This window comes from Aulostomus chinensis, chromosome 22 (genome assembly GCF_037954235.1).
Source record: "Aulostomus chinensis isolate RoL2024-O1b breed Wild chromosome 22, RoL_Achi_v1.0, whole genome shotgun sequence".
In the NCBI taxonomy this organism is placed as follows: Eukaryota; Metazoa; Chordata; class Actinopteri; order Syngnathiformes; family Aulostomidae; genus Aulostomus; species Aulostomus chinensis.
The window spans coordinates 11,827,783-11,847,562 of record NC_141341.1 but is presented as its reverse complement, the minus strand read 5'-3'; the positions used below and the strand labels follow the sequence as shown (position 1 = coordinate 11,847,562).

The 19,780-nt window shown below is 41.6% G+C and overlaps 1 protein-coding gene across 3 annotated transcripts in view; it reads left to right on the top strand.

Moving 5' to 3' along the window:
- Positions 1-19,780, top strand: part of epha10 (EPH receptor A10) — a 161,280-nt gene that overhangs the window by 119,110 nt on the left and 22,390 nt on the right. For 2 of the 3 annotated variants that reach the window (XM_086193993.1, XM_086193994.1), the window contains exons 6-8: positions 4,783-4,907; positions 9,329-9,641; positions 11,197-11,305. In XM_086193993.1, the coding sequence (XP_086050119.1) occupies positions 4,783-4,907; positions 9,329-9,641; positions 11,197-11,305 (547 nt within the window). Of the gene's footprint in view, positions 1-4,782; positions 4,908-9,328; positions 9,642-11,196; positions 11,306-17,564; positions 17,694-19,780 lie in introns of all 3 variants that reach the window. The other variant, XM_086193995.1, reaches the window with a different exon arrangement.

The following is a 19,780-nucleotide window of genomic DNA, read 5'->3' as shown; positions in this document are numbered from 1 at the left end:
GCCTGTGCTGAGCTTGTATCAAGAAGCAGTCCCGAGTTGGAATTCCTGACAGCCTTTTTGACTCCTAAAGAAGAAAGTTGTTTTTGAATTTCACTTTGAGTACTAAAAGTAAAAGTTTAAAAGCAGCGGCATGCGCCAACACACAAGTTTAAAACACTGACTTGGATTTTAATGTTGTTAATCTGTTATTTATTTATACCGCTTACTCTGTGGGTCATGGGGTCAATGGTCAATGATAGGGCTGACATAGAAAGAGAGGCAACCATTCACATTCCCAGTCCCACCTACTGACAATCAGGCCTGTTCAGACTCCCAAATCAGATTTTCAGCGTAACCAGACTGAATTTCAACAGTTTGAACAGCCAAAGACCCCATGAAATCCTTTTTTTAATGTGAGCTAAACCAGATTTGGAAGTGGTTTAAAATCTGATTCAAATCTGATTTCTATAGATGTTGTCTCAGTCTGGATGTTCAAATTGGATTTCTTTTGTGTCACTCGTTCCATGGAACTTTTCTGTCCGAAAACTTCTGATTTGAGATCTGATATGCTTGCAGTCAGACTGCGATCTCTCCAACCAACCGAACTTGCATTTTTATGGTCTGTAGGAAATAAAATTGCATCAAAGTAGTGGCATTTACCATTAAAGAAAAGTAACACTTAAAAAAACAGTGTCTTATATCCTGCGGTACTGCAGCGTGGTTCAAGAATGCATTTTAATTACTTTGAGTTGCAGCTGTGTGCTGTCTGGTTGCCATTTTGTGCCAAAAACCTCATCTGTTATACTTCCTCACGTTCCACTTTTCGTTCTCATCATAGTGTCCCTTTGAAGTCTACAGGCCATTATCTGTATCGGTGATTGCTATGTGCACAGCGAAGCCTTCGCGGTGGATATTATCAGCAGCTGTATGTCTTTGTGAGAAGTGCCTATCAGTGTGTCTGCTGTGTGATATCTGCTGTATGATGAGGCTTTGAAAACATCTTTCGTGCACTTCCACAGCAAAACTGGAGAAGCTTATTGCCCTCAAGGCTGTCGCCTCTGCTATATAAATATATATAAATCATTGTTTTGTTGTGTGTGTGTGTGTGTGTGTGTGTGTGTGTGTGTTTATATATGTGAGCTCAAAAGCCATTTCAGGCGATATCCACATCAATTTCTTCCTCTGAAATCCAGGGCTAAAGACAATACTACTCACAGATATGCTACACACACTTGTGTGTTCAGTGTGTGGATGAGTGTGTGGATGAGGAAGTATCAGCACTTGTATGTCTTTGCATTAATTACATATGTCTGTGTTGTACAGCTTCTTCATTGATACATCAGACTTTATTTGTAAATTAATGCGCTGGATTTGTACTGAGAGGTGAAGTAAACAATTAAAGCATAAATTTGATGGACAGTGATTCAAGAACCCATCATTCTTTTCTTTTCTTTTTTTACAGGACATTGTTTTCTAAATTATAGGAAGGTTAATAAATTGCAAGTAGCAGGATCACACACACGCACATTGAAATTCTGATGGATTTATTTCAGATAATTTCATGACAATGTACTGTACTTTTTAGTGAGAAAGGTCTTTCTGGTGTTGGGAAAGGTCACTTTCATTTGTATACTGAGAAATACACAATGTAACATGGTGGGTGTGGGTGTGGGTGTGTATATAGCCTGCGCTCGGAGCTACCAGTTTGTCACTACGATGATGAGACCACCCACTTATTAGTAGGCGGAGAAACATCAACCCAACTGGTGTTTACTTGTCAGCTGACTGCATCTAAAGGAGAAAAAAAATGTCCATACTTGATATCTGGTGGTCAGATTGAGAGTTGATGTGATCTGATGTTTGGAGGCCGGCGCCAGCCTCCTGCATTATTCTTCATTGGTGGAAGAAAAGAATGGCGGATGAGGAGAGCAGGTTGAGCGGGTGTCGTTGGTGGAGGATGTCAGGCTGTTTGTCCTTGTGTTTGGGCGGCAGTGACAGTTTGAACCTCCACCGTCTCTGTCATTTCTACCACTGCATCTCACCTGCAAACTTGACACCTTTCACATTTATCATTACTTCACTATTCACATTGGTGTGACCATTTATTGAATGTTAACTCTATAGATAAACTGATCATTTGGAATACTTTGCCTGCTTGTTTTTGTACATTCCTGTTTATTTTTTCTTACCTTCGGTTATTCTTATTTTCTTCCCCTTGTGAGGATATTCATTAGACCAAACCTTCTAAAATACAACCAACGGCCATTTTATTACATTTTATTTTCCCTGTATCTCCCTTTATGTCTCCTGTTACGAGGATGGAATAGTGTTTTACTTTATAAACAGGACTGTACCTACTCTCAAAAATATGGTGGTTGAGGTTTAACTTTTGAATGGGTGTGTTTGTGTTTGTGTTTGTGTGTGTGTGTGTGTGTGTGTGTATGTGTGTGTGTGTGTGTGTGTGTGTGTGTGTCTTATTTTGGCCGCCCTGAAGCGTATGTGAACCCCGCTGTAAGCTAATACTTCATTCAACTGACTAATGCAATGGGATAATTAAAAACATACAACAAAGACCGCAGTTTTACACTTTAAAAGATTCCCTCATATATAGAAAGACTTCCTTTTGGAAGTAATTGGCACATCCAAGTAAAAGTTGACTTCCATGAAAAATGAAAAAAAACCCTCATATCCACTTCTTCTCTCTTTGATGGAGCCATAATATATCCCCCTGGAAACACTCAGAGTTTGTAGCTACTCCACAGAAGCTTTAGCCTACTTGCCTGAAAAGGAAGCGTTCGCATGTTTTAAATTTTCATCCTGTAGCTGGTACATTAAGTCTGCACATACAAGTGAGGGTCAAACATCAACGTTCCATCCCTTTTTGAGGAGCGAGGGAGAAAAGTTAGCTTTTTACTGTGAATCATTTGAATAAAAGGTACAGGGTCAGTGATTGCAGTCTGCTTTGTGGAAGTGACTCTGGATTAGCCCTTAATTTTTTCAAATAAAATCATCAATATAATGACTAGGTTGCATTGCATGATTTTGTTTGTACTTGTAACAATTCAACAAAGCCACGTTCCATGTGAGCCGCTCAAACTTACTCTCGAAGGCTAGTCACACGTTTTCTTCCTGCAGTCTGGCTGATACATAAATGAACTCGCAGACTGACACACACGCGCGCGCACACACACACACACGCACAAGCTATCTTTCATGCATGATATAAAAAGCCACAGAATTCGGGATGAATAAGAGATAATACATATGTTTTCAGTGACATAAAAAAAATGGCACATGGACAGAACAACTCGCTGTGCAACAGCTAAAAGAAAAAAGGTGCACGGATACTTATGTATATACCTGCGTGTGGAGGTATTTTTTTATTATACTTGTGTGTGAGTGACAGGCAGAACAAATTTATTAGGGTGGCTGTTTCAATCTAGAAAAGTGATGAAGTGTCGGTTAAAGGTCAGGAAAGAGATCAGCAGGAGGGAAGAGCAAATAAGAAAGGGGGAGTTGAGCTAACTGATGTGAGAATGAGGTAGAAGAGAAAACAGTGGGGTCTTGGAAAGAAACGGCAGCATCATGCCTCTGTGAAAAGGTGCTACCGCAATGCATTTATGTATCTGGAAAACAGCAATAGCTACCACTCAGTGCAAAAAACAGACAGCAAACACCCCTCACACACCCCCGTCACTTAACGGTCTTAACGGTGCAGCTCGTCCCAAAAATAGACATTTTTGACGACGCTAACTGCACCCCGTTATTTCCTTTGTCTTTTTGAGTGACGAGCCATTTTGCTGCTTCATTAAATAGCATAATTAGCACTCAAGCAAGAGTGGGTGGTGCGCGCTGATTATCATACTATGTGCTGCCTGTCATTTGTTGACAGAGAAACAAAGAACTGGTCTTTTCTCAATCATGATATTGTTTACTTCGCCATAGCCACCGTCATCTCAGACTGCACCTAAGTTTGGGAAGGCACTTATTCATCTTGTTATGTCCTCTGTTTGAATCAATAAGAGATGAAATATCTGTCAGGAAAAATTTCACTGTGCCTCTAATAGATTAAGTCAGAAAAAGTTGGGATTGTCAGTATAATTGAGAGACGCCCAGAGGAAATGGGAGTGTTCAGACTGGGAGAGTCTCCATCCTTTAGTCTGGCGTCGATGCAGACTTGTCAGTCAATCCATATGTGTATTGATCTATTGTCAGCCCCGATGTATAGACCCGTGCTGCGTTCAATGCCCCACACGTACACACTCAGACAAAGACACACACACAGAGTTTGTCCATTCATGAAACTTGTCTGCTCTGACAAGGCCTCCTCTTGAATAATTAACCCATTACTTCTGTCTTATTGCTTTCTCCTTCCTTCCCCTACAGGAGATTATTGTTAGACTGAATCTCTTCTTTAACACCAACATCACACCTTTTACTTTCTAACCTCAGATCTGAAAATGCTGCAAGATTTCTAAATGTAAAAGTATATAAATGTATAGTCGACATTTTAAGAAAATTCACAGTGCAGTATTCCCTTTAATGCCAGTTGTAGTCAAGCTGAAATATACTGTAAATATGGAAGAGTAAACATTGTCGTCCTTGAGAAGACACTTGAAGCTATTGTGTGAGTGTGTGTATGTGCATGTGTGTGTATTTATCTATGTGTATGTATATATATATATATATATATATATATATATATATATATATTGAAGAATGTGGTATTCCCATACTTACCTACCTTTGTGTTCTCTCTCTCTCTCTCTCTCTCTCTCTCTCTCTCTCTCTCTCCCCCTGTAGCACCGTCTCTGATCAGTGAGCTACGAGCAGAGAAGATTGAGCAGAAGAGCATCACGTTGGTGTGGAGGGAGCCCTCCTACCCAAACAGCAGCCGCACGGAATATGAGGTCAAATACTACGAGAAGGTAAATCCACTTGTTACATCATTATCTGCCCATGTCGTTGCTCTGCACTGCCGATTCTCCTGATCATCACTAGTCAAGGGAGCACAGCTACCTCACGCTGCCTAAATGTGACTGAAGGGTATTTGAAGAGCATATAACCTCCACTAGGTTGAAATGAACTGAAAAGCCTTTCATGGCTGCAGCTCTGCTCAGAGGCTTCGCGTGGATCAGCGAACACCCTCCCAGTGCCCTCACCCTGCAAAGACACAGGCTCACGAGGCATCACGTGCACACTCCTCATTCATACGTGGCACTATAGAAGCCTCATATGCAATGAAAGTTCCAGATCAATACCAAAATCAAATCATTCCTCATTTAATGAAATACATGAAGAACTTTTTTGAGCTATCCTGCTACTGCCAGTGATCACATGGCCTCCTTGTTGCAGTTATAAGATAGAGAGATGATAGATGGGATCGATATGGTATTTTTTTATTTTTTAGTAACAGATATTTTTACATGATTGAGACGGAAAGGAAAGGCATGATAGAAAATGGAGATGAGGTGCAGTAAATAGGTTCTAATGCAGGCTGATGAAGTAACACCTTGATATGTGGTAAACACTCCACCAAGTCAAATTCCATATTCCGCAGTGCTATAATGTACAAGATGAACATCCATCGTCATCTTCTTCTTATTCCTTACTAGTAAGGGTCGCGGGGAGGCTGGAGCCTATCCCGTCTACAGGCGAGAGGCGGGGGTAAACCCTGGACAGGTCTCCAGTCCATCGCAGGGCCAACATACAGAGACGAACAACCATTCACACTCACAGTCACACCTACGGTCAATTTAGAGTATCAATCAGCTTCGTCCCCTCTTGATGTCTTTGGACGGTGGGAGGAAGCTGGAGTACCAGAGAGAACCCACACAGGTACAGGGAGAACATGGAGACTCACACAGAGAGATCCCGCACCCCGGCCGGGACTCGAACCCTGAACCTTCTTGCTGTGAGGCCACAGTGCTGACCACTGCACCACCGTGCATTCCAAGATGAACATATTGTTCTTAATTTGGATAAGGTCAACCCTACATGTTCCATCCCAAGGTTTATTCATTTGACTGAGGAACACAGGCTGAAGACATGCAATGCTTCATATGGAGAGTGAATTCAACCATTCAGTCAGAAAAGGCAGAATAGCATTGTGGAAAATTAGTTGTGCTAACTAGTTTTAATTCAGGCAGGCTGGCCTACAGGTTAGCAGCTAGCTCGCCAGCTACAGAAGTTCACCAATTAGCCCAGCAGGTTGTCACCATCATGTCTAACTGGCGGGCGTTTTGTTCATCAGGTCTCATTGTGGTCTAAAGTAACCTCTGGCAACTACTTGTATGTTTTATAACATCAATGGCTACATCTTCTACTCTCACTCAACATGTGCACCATGTTGGCTAAACCACACTGACTAGCTAAGATAGCTGAAGCAAAGATCCTAGTCAATGGAAGGCTCAGGTCACAGCATCCTCTAGCACCAAAAAGTGATACTGCTGAAAGAGTAAATGAGGCAGCTAAAGTGGCCACGAGGATTTATAACCTCAATGTTTTACAATAGGCCCAGCACATGTTCCATCAGAATATCATGGCTTTCAGTACATAGTGTAAACAATGACATATTTCATGCTAACACTGTAACCAGTGCTTACTAGCCAAGTGGTATTTACAACACTACTCATCCCGCTCTCTTTTAATACCTCTCTAAACTTTTGTTTTCTTTAGAAACAATCAAATGTTTTTATGTCTTACAAGAGGCCGTCGATGTTCTATGTGGCCCTACTGTACATACATACACACGATATGGGGGGAAATAAACACTATTTTTCATTAGACTGTGCTGTATTTCAATAAACAAGATGAAATTTTAGAGAATTGAAGAAGAATATACCCACCAAATCAGTTCTCCAAGTGACCCCAATTCGTTCATTCTCTAACCGTTCTTGTGGAGTATTGGTGGTAATATTCAATCTGTATGAAAATGGCGGTTAACATTTTTGAAAATAGAAATCAACTGAGTAAAATGATAGTTATTGTGTAACTTGGGGAGCGATTTAGAAATAGTGTTTGAACAACAATTTCCCTGGATTTCTTTCTGTCTTGAACCACTGATCATTACGATTGAAATCATACATTTTATAGTGCATTTTAAGAGGGAATGACAAGCGTGACTCCATATTTCTGCTACACTTTCTTTTGCTTTTATGGATAACTGCTGTAATTTCATCTGCCTTATCACACTCACGTAACATGGCCACTTAGTCGGATAGTAGCCCCCCGCCCCCCACAAAAACAGTCATAGTCTTCACAGTAAATCTGTCATGCACGTAAACCCCAGCTGTCACACTCAGACGTTTTCATACGCTGTCGTTTCTTGCCGTGCCAGATTTCTGTGTTCACACTTGCATATCTTCTCTATGCTTTACCATATTTAATAAAGCATAGAAAAAAAGATTAAGTGGAAGGGTGGGCTTGGAAAGACACGAGAGATAACAGCAGGAATGGAGGATTTTGAAAGATTGAGATGGCCGTGTGATGGCTGAGGGAGGGGAAAAGGTTAGACAGCATATTAGGCACAGATTAGAGGGAGATGACTTGGTGGATGGATGCTTCCAGAGCATGGCCATAGAATGAAATGAAAGAAGGTGCTTTGGGAGGAAAGCAGAGAGAAGGAAACCGATAAAAGTGAGATTGTAAGGGATAGATCGAGAATTACCGAGAGCAAGACAGGAACATTGCTGAAAGGCCATGAAATGAAAAGGCAATACAACAATACTGCAACAAAGAGCCTATTAAAAGTATAAAATATGGTTGTGCTTAGTCAGGGTGTTGTCTTCTTCTCCCTCCCTCTTCTTTTTATCATGGTTTTATCACGTTTGCTGGTGTTTTAAAAAATAATTCTTATTAAACATTTGATACCACTTAAGATTTTAGAATGTTGTTGTTTTTTTTAATTCTGGTATTAACGTTTTTCACCCCAATGAGTGAGTGGGAACAACTGAATAGCATCCTACCAGCAACATGTGAATCATCGCATGGCACGGTCGCAGTCGCAGACAAAAATTCCTTCATAGGTCGTTGTCATTCACAGTGAAACATTTTCATTGGTTGAAAACAAATCCATTTTCATTGGTTGAAAACAAATCCAACCCCCCCCCCCCCCCCCCCAAGTCATTTGCTGTGTCTGGGTTTTTCTGTTAAAGGACAATTGGAGTGAGCTTCTTTTCCAGTTAGGTAAAAAGTTAAAAAATGCCATGGTTGGGGATCCACAATATGGGATTTTCTGCTAATATCAGACGTCGATTCTTTAAAAAAAAAAAAAAGCTCATATGGGGGCTTAGGCAATACACTGGGCCGGGCCGATACTGATATATTTCCTGATAATTGCCAATATATGCCGATACTGATGATATGCTGATATTATAGTGCCTTTCTATACACAGTATGCTTGTTATTCAACTTTAAAGAACCTGCTGTTCAGAAATCTCTCTGGTTGTATCCATGTCTAATCTTACGAGACCCAGCCATGACTAAAAATATGTTTATTTTATATCTTGATAATACAGATATCGCAAAGGGACATCACGGTGTTTTCTGCTCAATCATCCAGTATCTGCAGTATCTGTCATTCCTCTGTTAATCTCTCGTTATTTCACTCCGCCTCTGCCTGATTTTTTTCCCCCCCTTTCTTTATTCCCTTTTCACGCCACGCTATTCTTGGACTTACATTAAAAAAACAACACGACAAATATCCCCCTCACCACATGCAAGTGAGGTTCAACTGTGTCCATGGCCAAACTGAAGAATTCAACTCAATTTACCTCTTTTAATCCTCGCATGTAAATCAGATTTATCATCAAATCTGCTATAGGAGCTCGGCCTCAATCGGAGTAAATCTATTGACATGCAGAACGTGACACGCAAAGATGCACTGAGCACGATATGTGAAACAATGTCGATCCAGACCTGTGAAAACAAACAAGCAGTGGAATAATTCACGCATTGTGTGTCTCTTACGTTCTGTTTGTGTCAGATGAGTCATCTACTGTTTCTTGAATACCTAGCTTTATAAATATCTATCTAATTAAGAGATTAATGAAGTTATTTGTTTGTAGTTTTACTCAGATGACTCATGAATGTCTTTTTTATTTTTCTTTCCATGCAACTCCTGGAAAAGTGTCTGACTCTTTTGAAACAGTGTGTCATTTTCAGTAAACGAAACATTACCAGAGCCCTTGATCGGTAACAGAACTGTCTCACACGTCCCTCAGCATTACAAACTGCGCCTTGGAATGAACAAGGCGTCTCACAAATGGATTCCTCCTACTCGTCTCCCTCCTCCTCCTCCCTCGCCGTCTTTGTTCGCCGTCTCTGACTGCACTTTGTGTTTCCACAGGAGCAAAAGGATCAGAGTTATTCTACTGTGAAGACTGCCGCCACACGGATCAGTGTCAACAACCTCAAACCTGGCACCACATATGTCTTCCTCATTCGCCCCTTCTCCACCCCAGCCCCCTCCTCCTCCCTGTCCTCCTCCCCTCTCTCATCCTCTTCCTCTTCATCCTCTGCTGCCTCCTCCACTTATCCTTCTTCCTCATCATCCTCCTCTTCCTCCTCCTCCTCCTCCTCCTCCTCTTCATCCTCCTCTCCTCCACCCATTGACTACGGAGCCTACAGCGCTCCCCTGGAGCTGCAGACACTTGGCGAGTGTGAGTAGCCGTTTTACGCCTCCTCCTCCTCACTTTCATTCCCCTTCAGCATTGCACCACCAGACAGATTGGGATTGGGGGGATTGTGTGGGCACCTGGCCAGCCCAAACAATGAGACAGACGTGCTGCTAGAATGAGAGTGTTGGGGAGAGAAAAGGAGGAGATGTGACAGTGTCTGAGATTATGTGTGAAGATTCAACATTGTACCAGTAAGCTGTGAAATACTTCGTCTTTGTGCAATTTGATACCACGTCTCTTGTGCCACCTAAGGGTCTCTAGCTGTTACGTGTACTCCTCATGAATTCTTTGTTTGATTAAAATGTGTTTCAAAATGGATTGTTGAGCATTAACATTCCATTAGTTAGACCGTGAAACTCACCTGAGAGCTGCCCGGTGCTGCCTCTTCTACAGTTGGACAAAAACCAGCACCAGCAAAGCTTATTTGTTCAGTTTTTTTTAGCAGATGGGAATTCACACACACACACACACACACACACACACACACACACACACACACACACACACACACACACACACACACAAACACGAAAAAAAATTGTTGGCTGTACTTTGTTTTGCCTCAGGGAAAAAGGTCTTGAGTTGCGCAGTAACTTTTTGGATGATGCATAATCAGTTTTCTCTATTTTCCTCAGGCAAATACGAGATGACCTCACACTGGTGGTCATGTAGAAAACACAGGCATCCAAAACTCTTTTAGAACATCAATAATACTTTTTAACTAACTCAAATCACATGATAATGGAAGCTTTTTTGGAAAGATACTCAAAAAGTCGACCAAACTTTTAGACTGGATTAGAGAACTCAAAGGTAATGCAGTGATTGTTGACGCTGAGATGGTAAATGTGCAGTTTTGTGAAAATGATAAAGAATAATTCATGGGTTACTGATTCTGGAACATAGCCGATGTGTTAGAGGTGTAGTTTTGCCATGATACAATCCTACTATATGTCCTTACAGGTACTGGACACTCTGATAATGGAGTGTGCAGTCAATCCAGCATGCAAACTGAAGCGAGCATTGCAGTATATGAGGGTCAAGTGAGATTATTCCCTCCCTCTAGGGGAGGTCATGACTTTATAAAATACATAAATGTCAGTTAAGCCTCCACTCTATTTAACTTGTCACCGCCTCTGTGTGGTTGTTATCACTTGTTCTCATTCACACTTAACATACAGAAATATACACCAATCAGCCAAAACATTACAACCAATCAGAGGTTTCCTACTGAGTAGAATGCAGCACCCCTGCAATAAATCCTCCCTCTCATAAGAATTCTATTGTCCAGTTTTCGCTTCAATCTGAACTACAACTTTAAAAATGACCGTTAGGTTGAATAAACTCCTCCCGTAATCACAAATGTAGAATATTACGAAATGGGGGTTTGTTGTGGGGCATTTCTATGTCACTCAGAAGCAAACATGTCAGTGGTTTTAATGTTTTGGCTGAATAGTGATGTGTGATGTCTTCCAGTATATTTACGGTGTGAGATGAACACGTGCTGTACAATTTGATGATGATTTCTTTACATTTCTAGTGGCACTGGCGTCCAGCGAACAGAATCCGGTGGTGATCATCGTGGTCGTGTCGGTGGCCGCTCTGGTGATGCTCCTCTCCATGGGGGTGGGACTGCTCATCTGGAGGAGGTAGATATCTCATAGTGAGACGTAAACGCACGTAACCTCTGCACATTCTTAGATCTTAATACCCTGAACACTAACATACATGGACGCTGAATGTGTACAAACACTCAATCATAGATTCAATCACATATTCAATCGCCTGTCACACGCTCCAACACTTTAATCCAGATTACAGTAATCCAATGATAAAAGGAGTCCCTCTATGAAAGGAATGTCGAGGGAAATGGCGGAAATTACACGCTGGGTTGTCACAGTCAGCATCGTTTAATATGCAGCATAAAGGCGTCAGCTTGATAATGGGGCTGTCTGTGTCAAGGGGGGTAAACGCTGGCAGGGTCAAAAACCTTTTTGATCCCTTTTTTTGGGGGGGGGGGTTCTTTACTTTCTAATTAGTTTTCAGAAAGAGAAGTGGAATTTGTGACAGGGTGAAGAGATGAAAGAGGTTACAGCCGTGTCACTGGCATAACAAGGAACGGATGACGCAGTCAGGCCAGTACTGTACAGGACCGAGTCAATAATACTGGTTTAGGTTGTTTGTAATTAGAGGGCAGTGTACTGCTTTCAAAGCCTGATCTTAAAAATGATTCAAAATACGCATAAAAGTGATTTATAAGTCGGTACTTAAATATTTATCAATGATTTCTGATTATACTGTGGCTTAATTGCAAATCTCAGCAGGCCTAAACACCACTGTGACTGTTGAAATGCCTCTGGAACAGTGAGGTGGAGCTTTTTTCCGAGGTATCAATATGCCATTACAACTTGTTAAACAGGATTAGGGGCAAAAAGAAGATCAGAAATGAACTATCTAATTTTATCACGACAGATTTAGTACTCGATAAGACGAGAGGCGAAATGTTCTTGATGAGAGAGGTAAAATGAAAATTAATTACAGATAAAAATCATTCATCAGCATCCACAGTTTTTTTTTGGACACATGAAGGTCTTATTTGTACGGTAAAAAGTGTCTTATCCATGAATTTGACTTTGAGATTTGTCTTGTGTCTAAAACGGAGAGGTTTGCAGAGTCTGCGCGCCTCCCCTAAGACAAAGCTTTATTTACTCGCTTCGCTGCCTTCCTGAAGCCAACGTAGCAGCATAGATTTCTTTAGATTACACCAATACATAAAAAAAGGTCTGCCATGAAGACGAGTAACTCGGCTTCTGACAAAATAACCTCCATAACGACCCAATTTTATTCCACATCTTACTCATTTAACCTTTTCTACTTGTTATTTTTAATTAGTGCCTATCCAAAAAAAAAAAGAAGCTATTCAAGTGAATCTCATTTCAGGAGTTAAATTTACTTAAATAGGATGTCGTATAATGACAGACGTTTTACCACTAAGGACAGCACAGCGTCCTGTAATCACAGTGTTTCTCTGTGACGGCGGGTTTGAAAGCACTTCAGCTAAATATCATGAAAATACTTGAGACATTTCCAACACAGCAGAGTGAAAGTTAGCGAGCAGAGGGGTCTTTGGTCCAGGATGTTACCACGCGTGCTGGAATTTAACTCATTTTAACCCCCTTAAGTTCAAAATGAAGGAATTCTGATTCAGAATCATCAAAGGTGAGATTTTATTAATAAAGTTTACCCAAAAAAAATTCTTTACGCCAGCATACCCTAAAAAATGAGTTATCAGGATGCATCGTGAATAACTTTATGAAATGATTTAATTGACACCCGAGCACACACCCCCCCCCACCCCCCAGGGAGGCCTGCCTCCTATTTTAGAAATGTCTCGACAAGACTAAAACACAATCCACCCACTACTCTATGTGATGCACTTCTTATTTCAAATCAATACTGCTATTCTGTGTCATCTCAGGCATTTAAATGCATGTTTTATTGACTCGGTTATTGCTCTGAGTATATCTCACCATATATTTGCATGTTTTATTCATCTGAGCAGATAAAGAAAGGAGTAGGGAGTACATTTCTGCTCGCCGCTCCAACCACTTTGCTCTTTGACTCCTGTCCAATTCCATATTCTACATGCACACATGCACTCACACAGTGTACTCCATCACACACGCTGCAAGATGCTGCACATATTTACGCCCACTCAGCTACACACATGGCCAGAAAACTACTAGTTTTTCTCATTTCATTTGGCTTTTGTTCAGTTTTCTGACACATTCTCGAAGCCTGTATCTTCCCTCGACGTACACACTACACACACACACACACACACACACACACACACACGCAATCTATATCAGTGCCCCCTCCTCAGCATATAAAGTTGGTGTAAAGAAAGAGGGATGGTATAGAGACCACCTGACCAATTCAAGACCCACAAAAAAGTACAATAATGGAGTCAACCGGGTGGAGAAATGGCCTCCAGTCGTTCGCGACAGCACCATACAAACCAGTGCTGTCAATCAAACACACATAAAGAGATGAGCATGGATATAGAAACACACCAAGCCTCAGTCTCAGGTGAAGCCACAACCATAGAGACAGATAAAATGCGCAAAAGGTTGCTTACTCTCACCTACACGTATCTAGATTTTGCTTCAAGAGAAGGCAGCGTTGTCCCTTTGTGCGTCACCCTGAATTGAATAATAATGCTTATCTTTCTCTCCTTTATTTCCATCACTGCATTCATTGAAAGTGCTCTCCATTGTTCATTGCTGCCGGACCATTATCTTGCTCTTTATGTTTTGTGAAGAGACAAAGAGGCGATGGCTTGATGCCTCAATTATCAAGCTCTCGTGTTTGCAAAGACAGCCAGCTCCCGGCTACGGCTGGAGGGTCTCAGATACCGATCTGCCTGCTAAAACGCACACACGCACATACAGTACACACACACGCGCCAATGCACATCTACACACTAAAGCACGCATGACACGGAGTATTGCATAGGGATACATTGGAAAGCTCTCCAAAGCACGTCATGAGAAAATCTCTCTTTAATTTTTAATGAAAGTATGTGTCAGCAGGTGTAAATGTGCATGCACCTCCCTTTTCTCGCCCGGACTCCCAAACACACAATGAGCTCAGTGGTTCATTGTCTGTGTGAGGTCGAGCGTTATCATGGGTGAACTCGCCGCAATGCAACAGAATGCGCTACTCTGCTTTTGTTTTTTTTCTGTTGTTTTCAGTATTTTAACCAGTTGATGACCAGCGACAGTCGCAGAATCTCTCCTTTTTTTCAGATACTTTCCTTCAATTGCTGCGTCCATACCGACTTCTTCCTTTTGTTTGGAGATCCTCAGTATTATAGCGTTTGAGTGGATGAGGGGCTGGATATAGAGCTTAACAGTGAGGTTCCGGATATGAGAATCCCTTTCATATTCTCCATAGAGAAGATGATTATTAGCCATATTATCGGAACCATCTGAGGTAGACTCGCCACAAGTGAGTAGACTGTGAAATGACAGTGTGTCCGCCTGCAGTCTGAAGCACTACACTACCCAGAATCCCTCACCTTTTATTCATTCCTTTACCAAGCGTACTCAATTTTCCACATTATCAAAGAAAATGAATGAGCAGCAGTCACAGTTGAGCGAATGGGAACTTCTACAAGTTTTAGTGTTGTCAAGGTGATATTGTAAAGCATTAATTGGTGAGCGATAACTTGAAGGTTGCCTGTGATGTGACGCACTTTTAGCATGGTCTGGTTAGGTTTTGGTTGGGGTGAGGAAAAGGTCCTGGTTCAGGTTCAAATGAGCACTCTCACCACAGACAACCAAAGCTGGCTTGCTCTGCAGCTGCAACCCCCCCCCCCCCCCCCCCCCGTGACAAACACATTATCACAATACCGCCTGAAAACAGCGTTAAACAGCAGCGACCATCTTTCTCCACTCAGTAGCCTCAAACACCTATGTTGCACCTATGGATTCCTATGTTGCATTGCTATGATTTCCTGCTTTCCTGTAGTCATAAGTATTACGACCACTAGGTGGCATCTGTTGAACGTAGGAGTTGTTTTCACCTCTTGTCTTTATGACCTATTCGCCAGTTCTTCTGTGGAGGCTGTTCATGTTTCATACTCTGTTGTGTGGCCTTGTTAATGTATTACTGCTCTACCTCTTATCACCCACCCCGTGAACATCGAGTCTTTTTCATTCTGTCGCCGTCATTAAGCACCGTTTCATTGTGATGTCCATAGAAACACAATCAGAATGTTCTGTTAGAATAATGTGTAGATGTCGGCAAATTTCTCTCCTAAGAATCAATGTAAGCTTTGTGTTTCCCACCCTTTGATACCTCATCTCCACGCCTCACCTCACTCTTTCCCATCTCTCTCTCTGGCTCTCTCTCTCTCTCACACACACACACACACACACACACACACGCACGCACGCACGCACACACATACAGACAGTGTGATAGAGCCACAGTTCCAGGGCATTGAACAGACCTTATCCAGGAAACCCTGGCTTGACTGGTCAGTGCTGGGATTGTTTACCCTTCACTGGCAACACCAACATGCATGAGTGTGTTTTGTGATTGAGTGCATGTATGTCTCTGTCTGCTGAGTGAATAAGAAGGTATCAGGAGCAAGGAAGAAGCAGAGCAAAGGGTCATTTTACGGGGCCATTGACTCTCGGTGATACAGAGACAGAAAATGTTATCAGAAGAGGGAAAGAAGGCGCAGCTCCCTGCTGTTTTTGTGCAGATTAGTACTTTCATGCCTCAAATCAGACACATGCTCTGTTTTAAATGTAAAAATTGACATTCTAAAGCGCTGTGTATGAGTTTCACTATCTGTTATTCATTAGCCACAAATGATTAAACTGACATTGCCTCATTTATAACCTTGTTATTATTCTAAACCTTGGCCAAAAACCATAATGTGCTTACGTTTGTGAAAGAGGTTTTGGAATAAAACTATTCATGTACACCAAAGAAGAAAATGCACATAATCTGCTCAGATCAACACTGAGTAAATCTGCAAGGAGCAGCTCTTTATAATGGAGGAAAAACAAATATGGGTTTAGAATCTTTAAAGCTAGATTTACACGAAGTGGCTTAATAAAATTCCCTAATTTCAAATGCGTTTTTGCCCTATAGAAATCTTTGCTGGCCTAATTCTTCTCCGCTTACCTGTCAGCTAGGATTCTCTTCCTACTGCCTGGCCTATTATTCATATGATTTCCATAACTGCATTTTATTTTAGAGGAGAATTACAGCACGGAGAGGAAAGAACAGGCAGATAATAGACTTAATTTACATAGTACTTTTTTTTTTTTTGGTAAAACGGAGATCAATTACTTGAAAATGAGCTAAAGTTGCCATGGAGATGACTTTAAAACCCAGCGTAAATTCCCTCAACCACAACATTGTGTTAGTTGTGTTTACACGCAATACTGTCTTTAAAAAAATACAGCTTCACAGCCTTCTTTTCACACAAAAAAAGCATTTATACACATACATAATCCAATTTGATAAATGTACGCATGTGGCCAATAGTCTAACAAGAAATGGAAATATATTCCCTTAAAATCTGAGTATATAAATGGAAAAAAAGCTGAAATATCTTTACTTCAGGCACAGTAAGCTAATAGAATTTGACTCAAACGGATAGAACACAGACAAAAATGCATACAACATCCCCCTGCATTTAAAACTCACAGTTTGTCAACTCACACACTGAAAACAAATAGAAAAAGCCTTTTGAAAGAAAATACGAGTGTGCGTTTGTGGAACCCCCCCCCCCTTTTTTTCGATACAAAATATGATCGAAAAATATCATTTTCTAGCTCGTTCGGGTTTCATTTTGGTCTCATTAATTACAGTAATTCATCAGTGCATGCTCGAAACCTGTAAGTGACAAAAGGAAATCACTGCCAAAATGAGCATTTGATGAGGCTGAGCTGACAGTGACAGAACCTGGCATGAGTATCCGCTGTTTGGGCATCCAGCGTTCTCTCTGCCTCTATTTTAATCACGGCCATCTGATTCCTCTGAAGTGTGGTATTTAAAAATTGGAACAGATTTGTAGTAAAAAAAAAAAAAAAAGTATAAAATTGGAACCAGTTTTAGAGTTGATTAAAACACTGGAGGGTTTATTTCCAAATGAGAGAATATGTGTTTTCATCGGAAATGTGATCCATAATTATTTTTACCTCTTTTTTTTTTTTTTTTTGGTCTGTTTTTTCATGGCAATATTTAGCATATTTCAGGGATTAGAGAAAAGAATCCTTCCGGCCAAAACTGTGTTGACTGACATCTTTCAAAGAATAGAGCCGGGATTGACATTAGCCCTCCCCCCCATCCCCCCCCCTCCCTCCCTTGTTTTCTCCCCAGCAGCGTCTGCTCAAGCTCCTCCAATGTAACTCCTGCTAGCGTGGTGCTGCTCTCGACCTCCTTCTCCACTCTTCCTCCTCCTCCTCCTCTTCTCTCTCCTCTTCCTCCCTTCACACAGCTGATGCCCAGGTACACTGGCATGTCTGCACTACCCTCCTCAATAACCTTCCCCCTCTCTTTTCTGTATCCTCCCTTTATTTACTCACCTGCCATTGCATCTACCGCTCAGTGGTTTCTTTTCTTGCTCTAACTTCCATCATTCCAAATAAATAATAATACCAGTACACCAAAGAGGTATAACTATCCCTTCTCTTCCCTTTTGACAAGCTGTTTGGCCCAATTTAGAATGGAAGAAATCTGCTCTGCTACCTGAAATAATTTTCAAATGCGGAGAGTGTTCATGTCCTACAAGAGGCTGTTCGGCGAAACTTTTTTTTCGGTCACGTCGGTGACATTTCAAAAGAAGTAACGGAGAAGGAATCAAATCATGCACACCATCCCTCATGCGGACTTGTCCTTGCATTTCTTCTTCTTCTTCTTCTTCCTCAGTTCCTCCGAGTAAAAGCTCAGTTGTCTCCTCACACCCTTCATTCCATACCTCCAGGCTTCCCCTCAAACTTGTTCGCCTGCACTTTCACGTGATGTTTTGTCCAGTTTTCCTTTCCCTTTAGTGACCTCATGCATGTTTGAGGTGAGCTGGCAGATCAAATTAATGAGCCTTTCTTCACATCTTTGCATTTAAGGGTGGGCGATGAGGCCAAAAAGATCACGACAGTCTTTTCAGGTCCGAATCGCTCTCACCTCTTAACAAAATGCGGGCTCATTATTGGCCAGTTCTCCTACAAATAGTTTAGAATGGTTCATCTCTAAGGAAATGAATGATTTCAAACTAATTTCAAAATACCACCTTATTGTGAGCTTGTGGTAAATTGTACCCTTACAAATAAAGGCAAACAACATGTGAAAAATACTCAAAATAGAAAGTCCAATTACTGCCAAAATAGCATAAATATCACTTTTAAGTCTGTCGCCTCCTTCAAGCGTTTACTGCCTCCCTCATATTTTGTCATCTTTTCAACAACTAGGTTTATTGACATGTTTGGGTCTGGTTCCCCGCTGTGTTGTTGCTGTCTGTAAAGATAAATGTTTGGAATCATTTTGGAGGTTTTTCATTTTGAGATGTTTGGGAAAAGTTTATGGCGTTTCCTCCAGTCGACACCTCCCACACAAACTTTGCAGATAACGTTTCCCGTTACTGAACATCTGAGAATCCAACCATTCCATCACTACGGATGATAAATGGCAACAAAGTGTCTTCACCCGCAATGCTGTCTTCCATTTGCTGAACAAGCTCCACCTCTAAGTCCAATGAGGGTCATCCCGTTGTGTCACTTTTATATCCGTGCGATTCCTCTGAAAAGCAGGTCATATTCTAATCGACCTGCCTGTTGCCATCAAATTTATTTAAACATTAAACCTTAAAAAAAAACATTGAAGTTATTAGCCAAGTTGATGTTGGCAGAACGAACTCCCTGTACGTTATTACACGACCGTAGAATAGGAAAACACCATAAAATAATCAAATTTACCGACCTTTGTTTCTGTTATCAAGGCTGGAACGAACATATTTCTGTAACCCTCTTATATACTTTAAATCTCGGGGTTTGTCGTCATAACTTCACTACTCTGCTGCCCGCAGCAGTACATTCACAACGCCGTACATCCGGGATTGAAAAACAAACACATTCCCAAACATTTGGCTGCTCTGCTGGGTGCGCGCTGTATGCGGCCCGACTTACCGTACAGCCCCGCCATGGATTGCAAAGAAAGAGTTGTCACTTGTACATATTGCTTTCAGTTTATTGCACTCGTCTGAGCTGCCTTGTCTCTCTTTCATCAAAGAGTCCGACACAGGAGAAAGCGAGGACGTCTTTAGAGACGCAGCGACTGGTAATATTGCCCTTCCAGTGCTCGCTGTGGCTTTTGACTTGTCGCTTTTCAAAATGAGCGACCCAACGGCTCGCAAGTGCGTCATATCCAAGTCTTTCTAACTGTCCCCGTTTGTCATCGGGGGGTGCGGGGGTGCAAGGGTCAAGGGGGGTGGGGGGGTGCCTCACAATCAGGGTTCTCCTCAATTCTCTCCTCTGTCTAAGACGCATTTACCCCGAAGTTACTTTTGCTGTCAAAGAAGTGTGACAAAACCTTCACTGACAGTC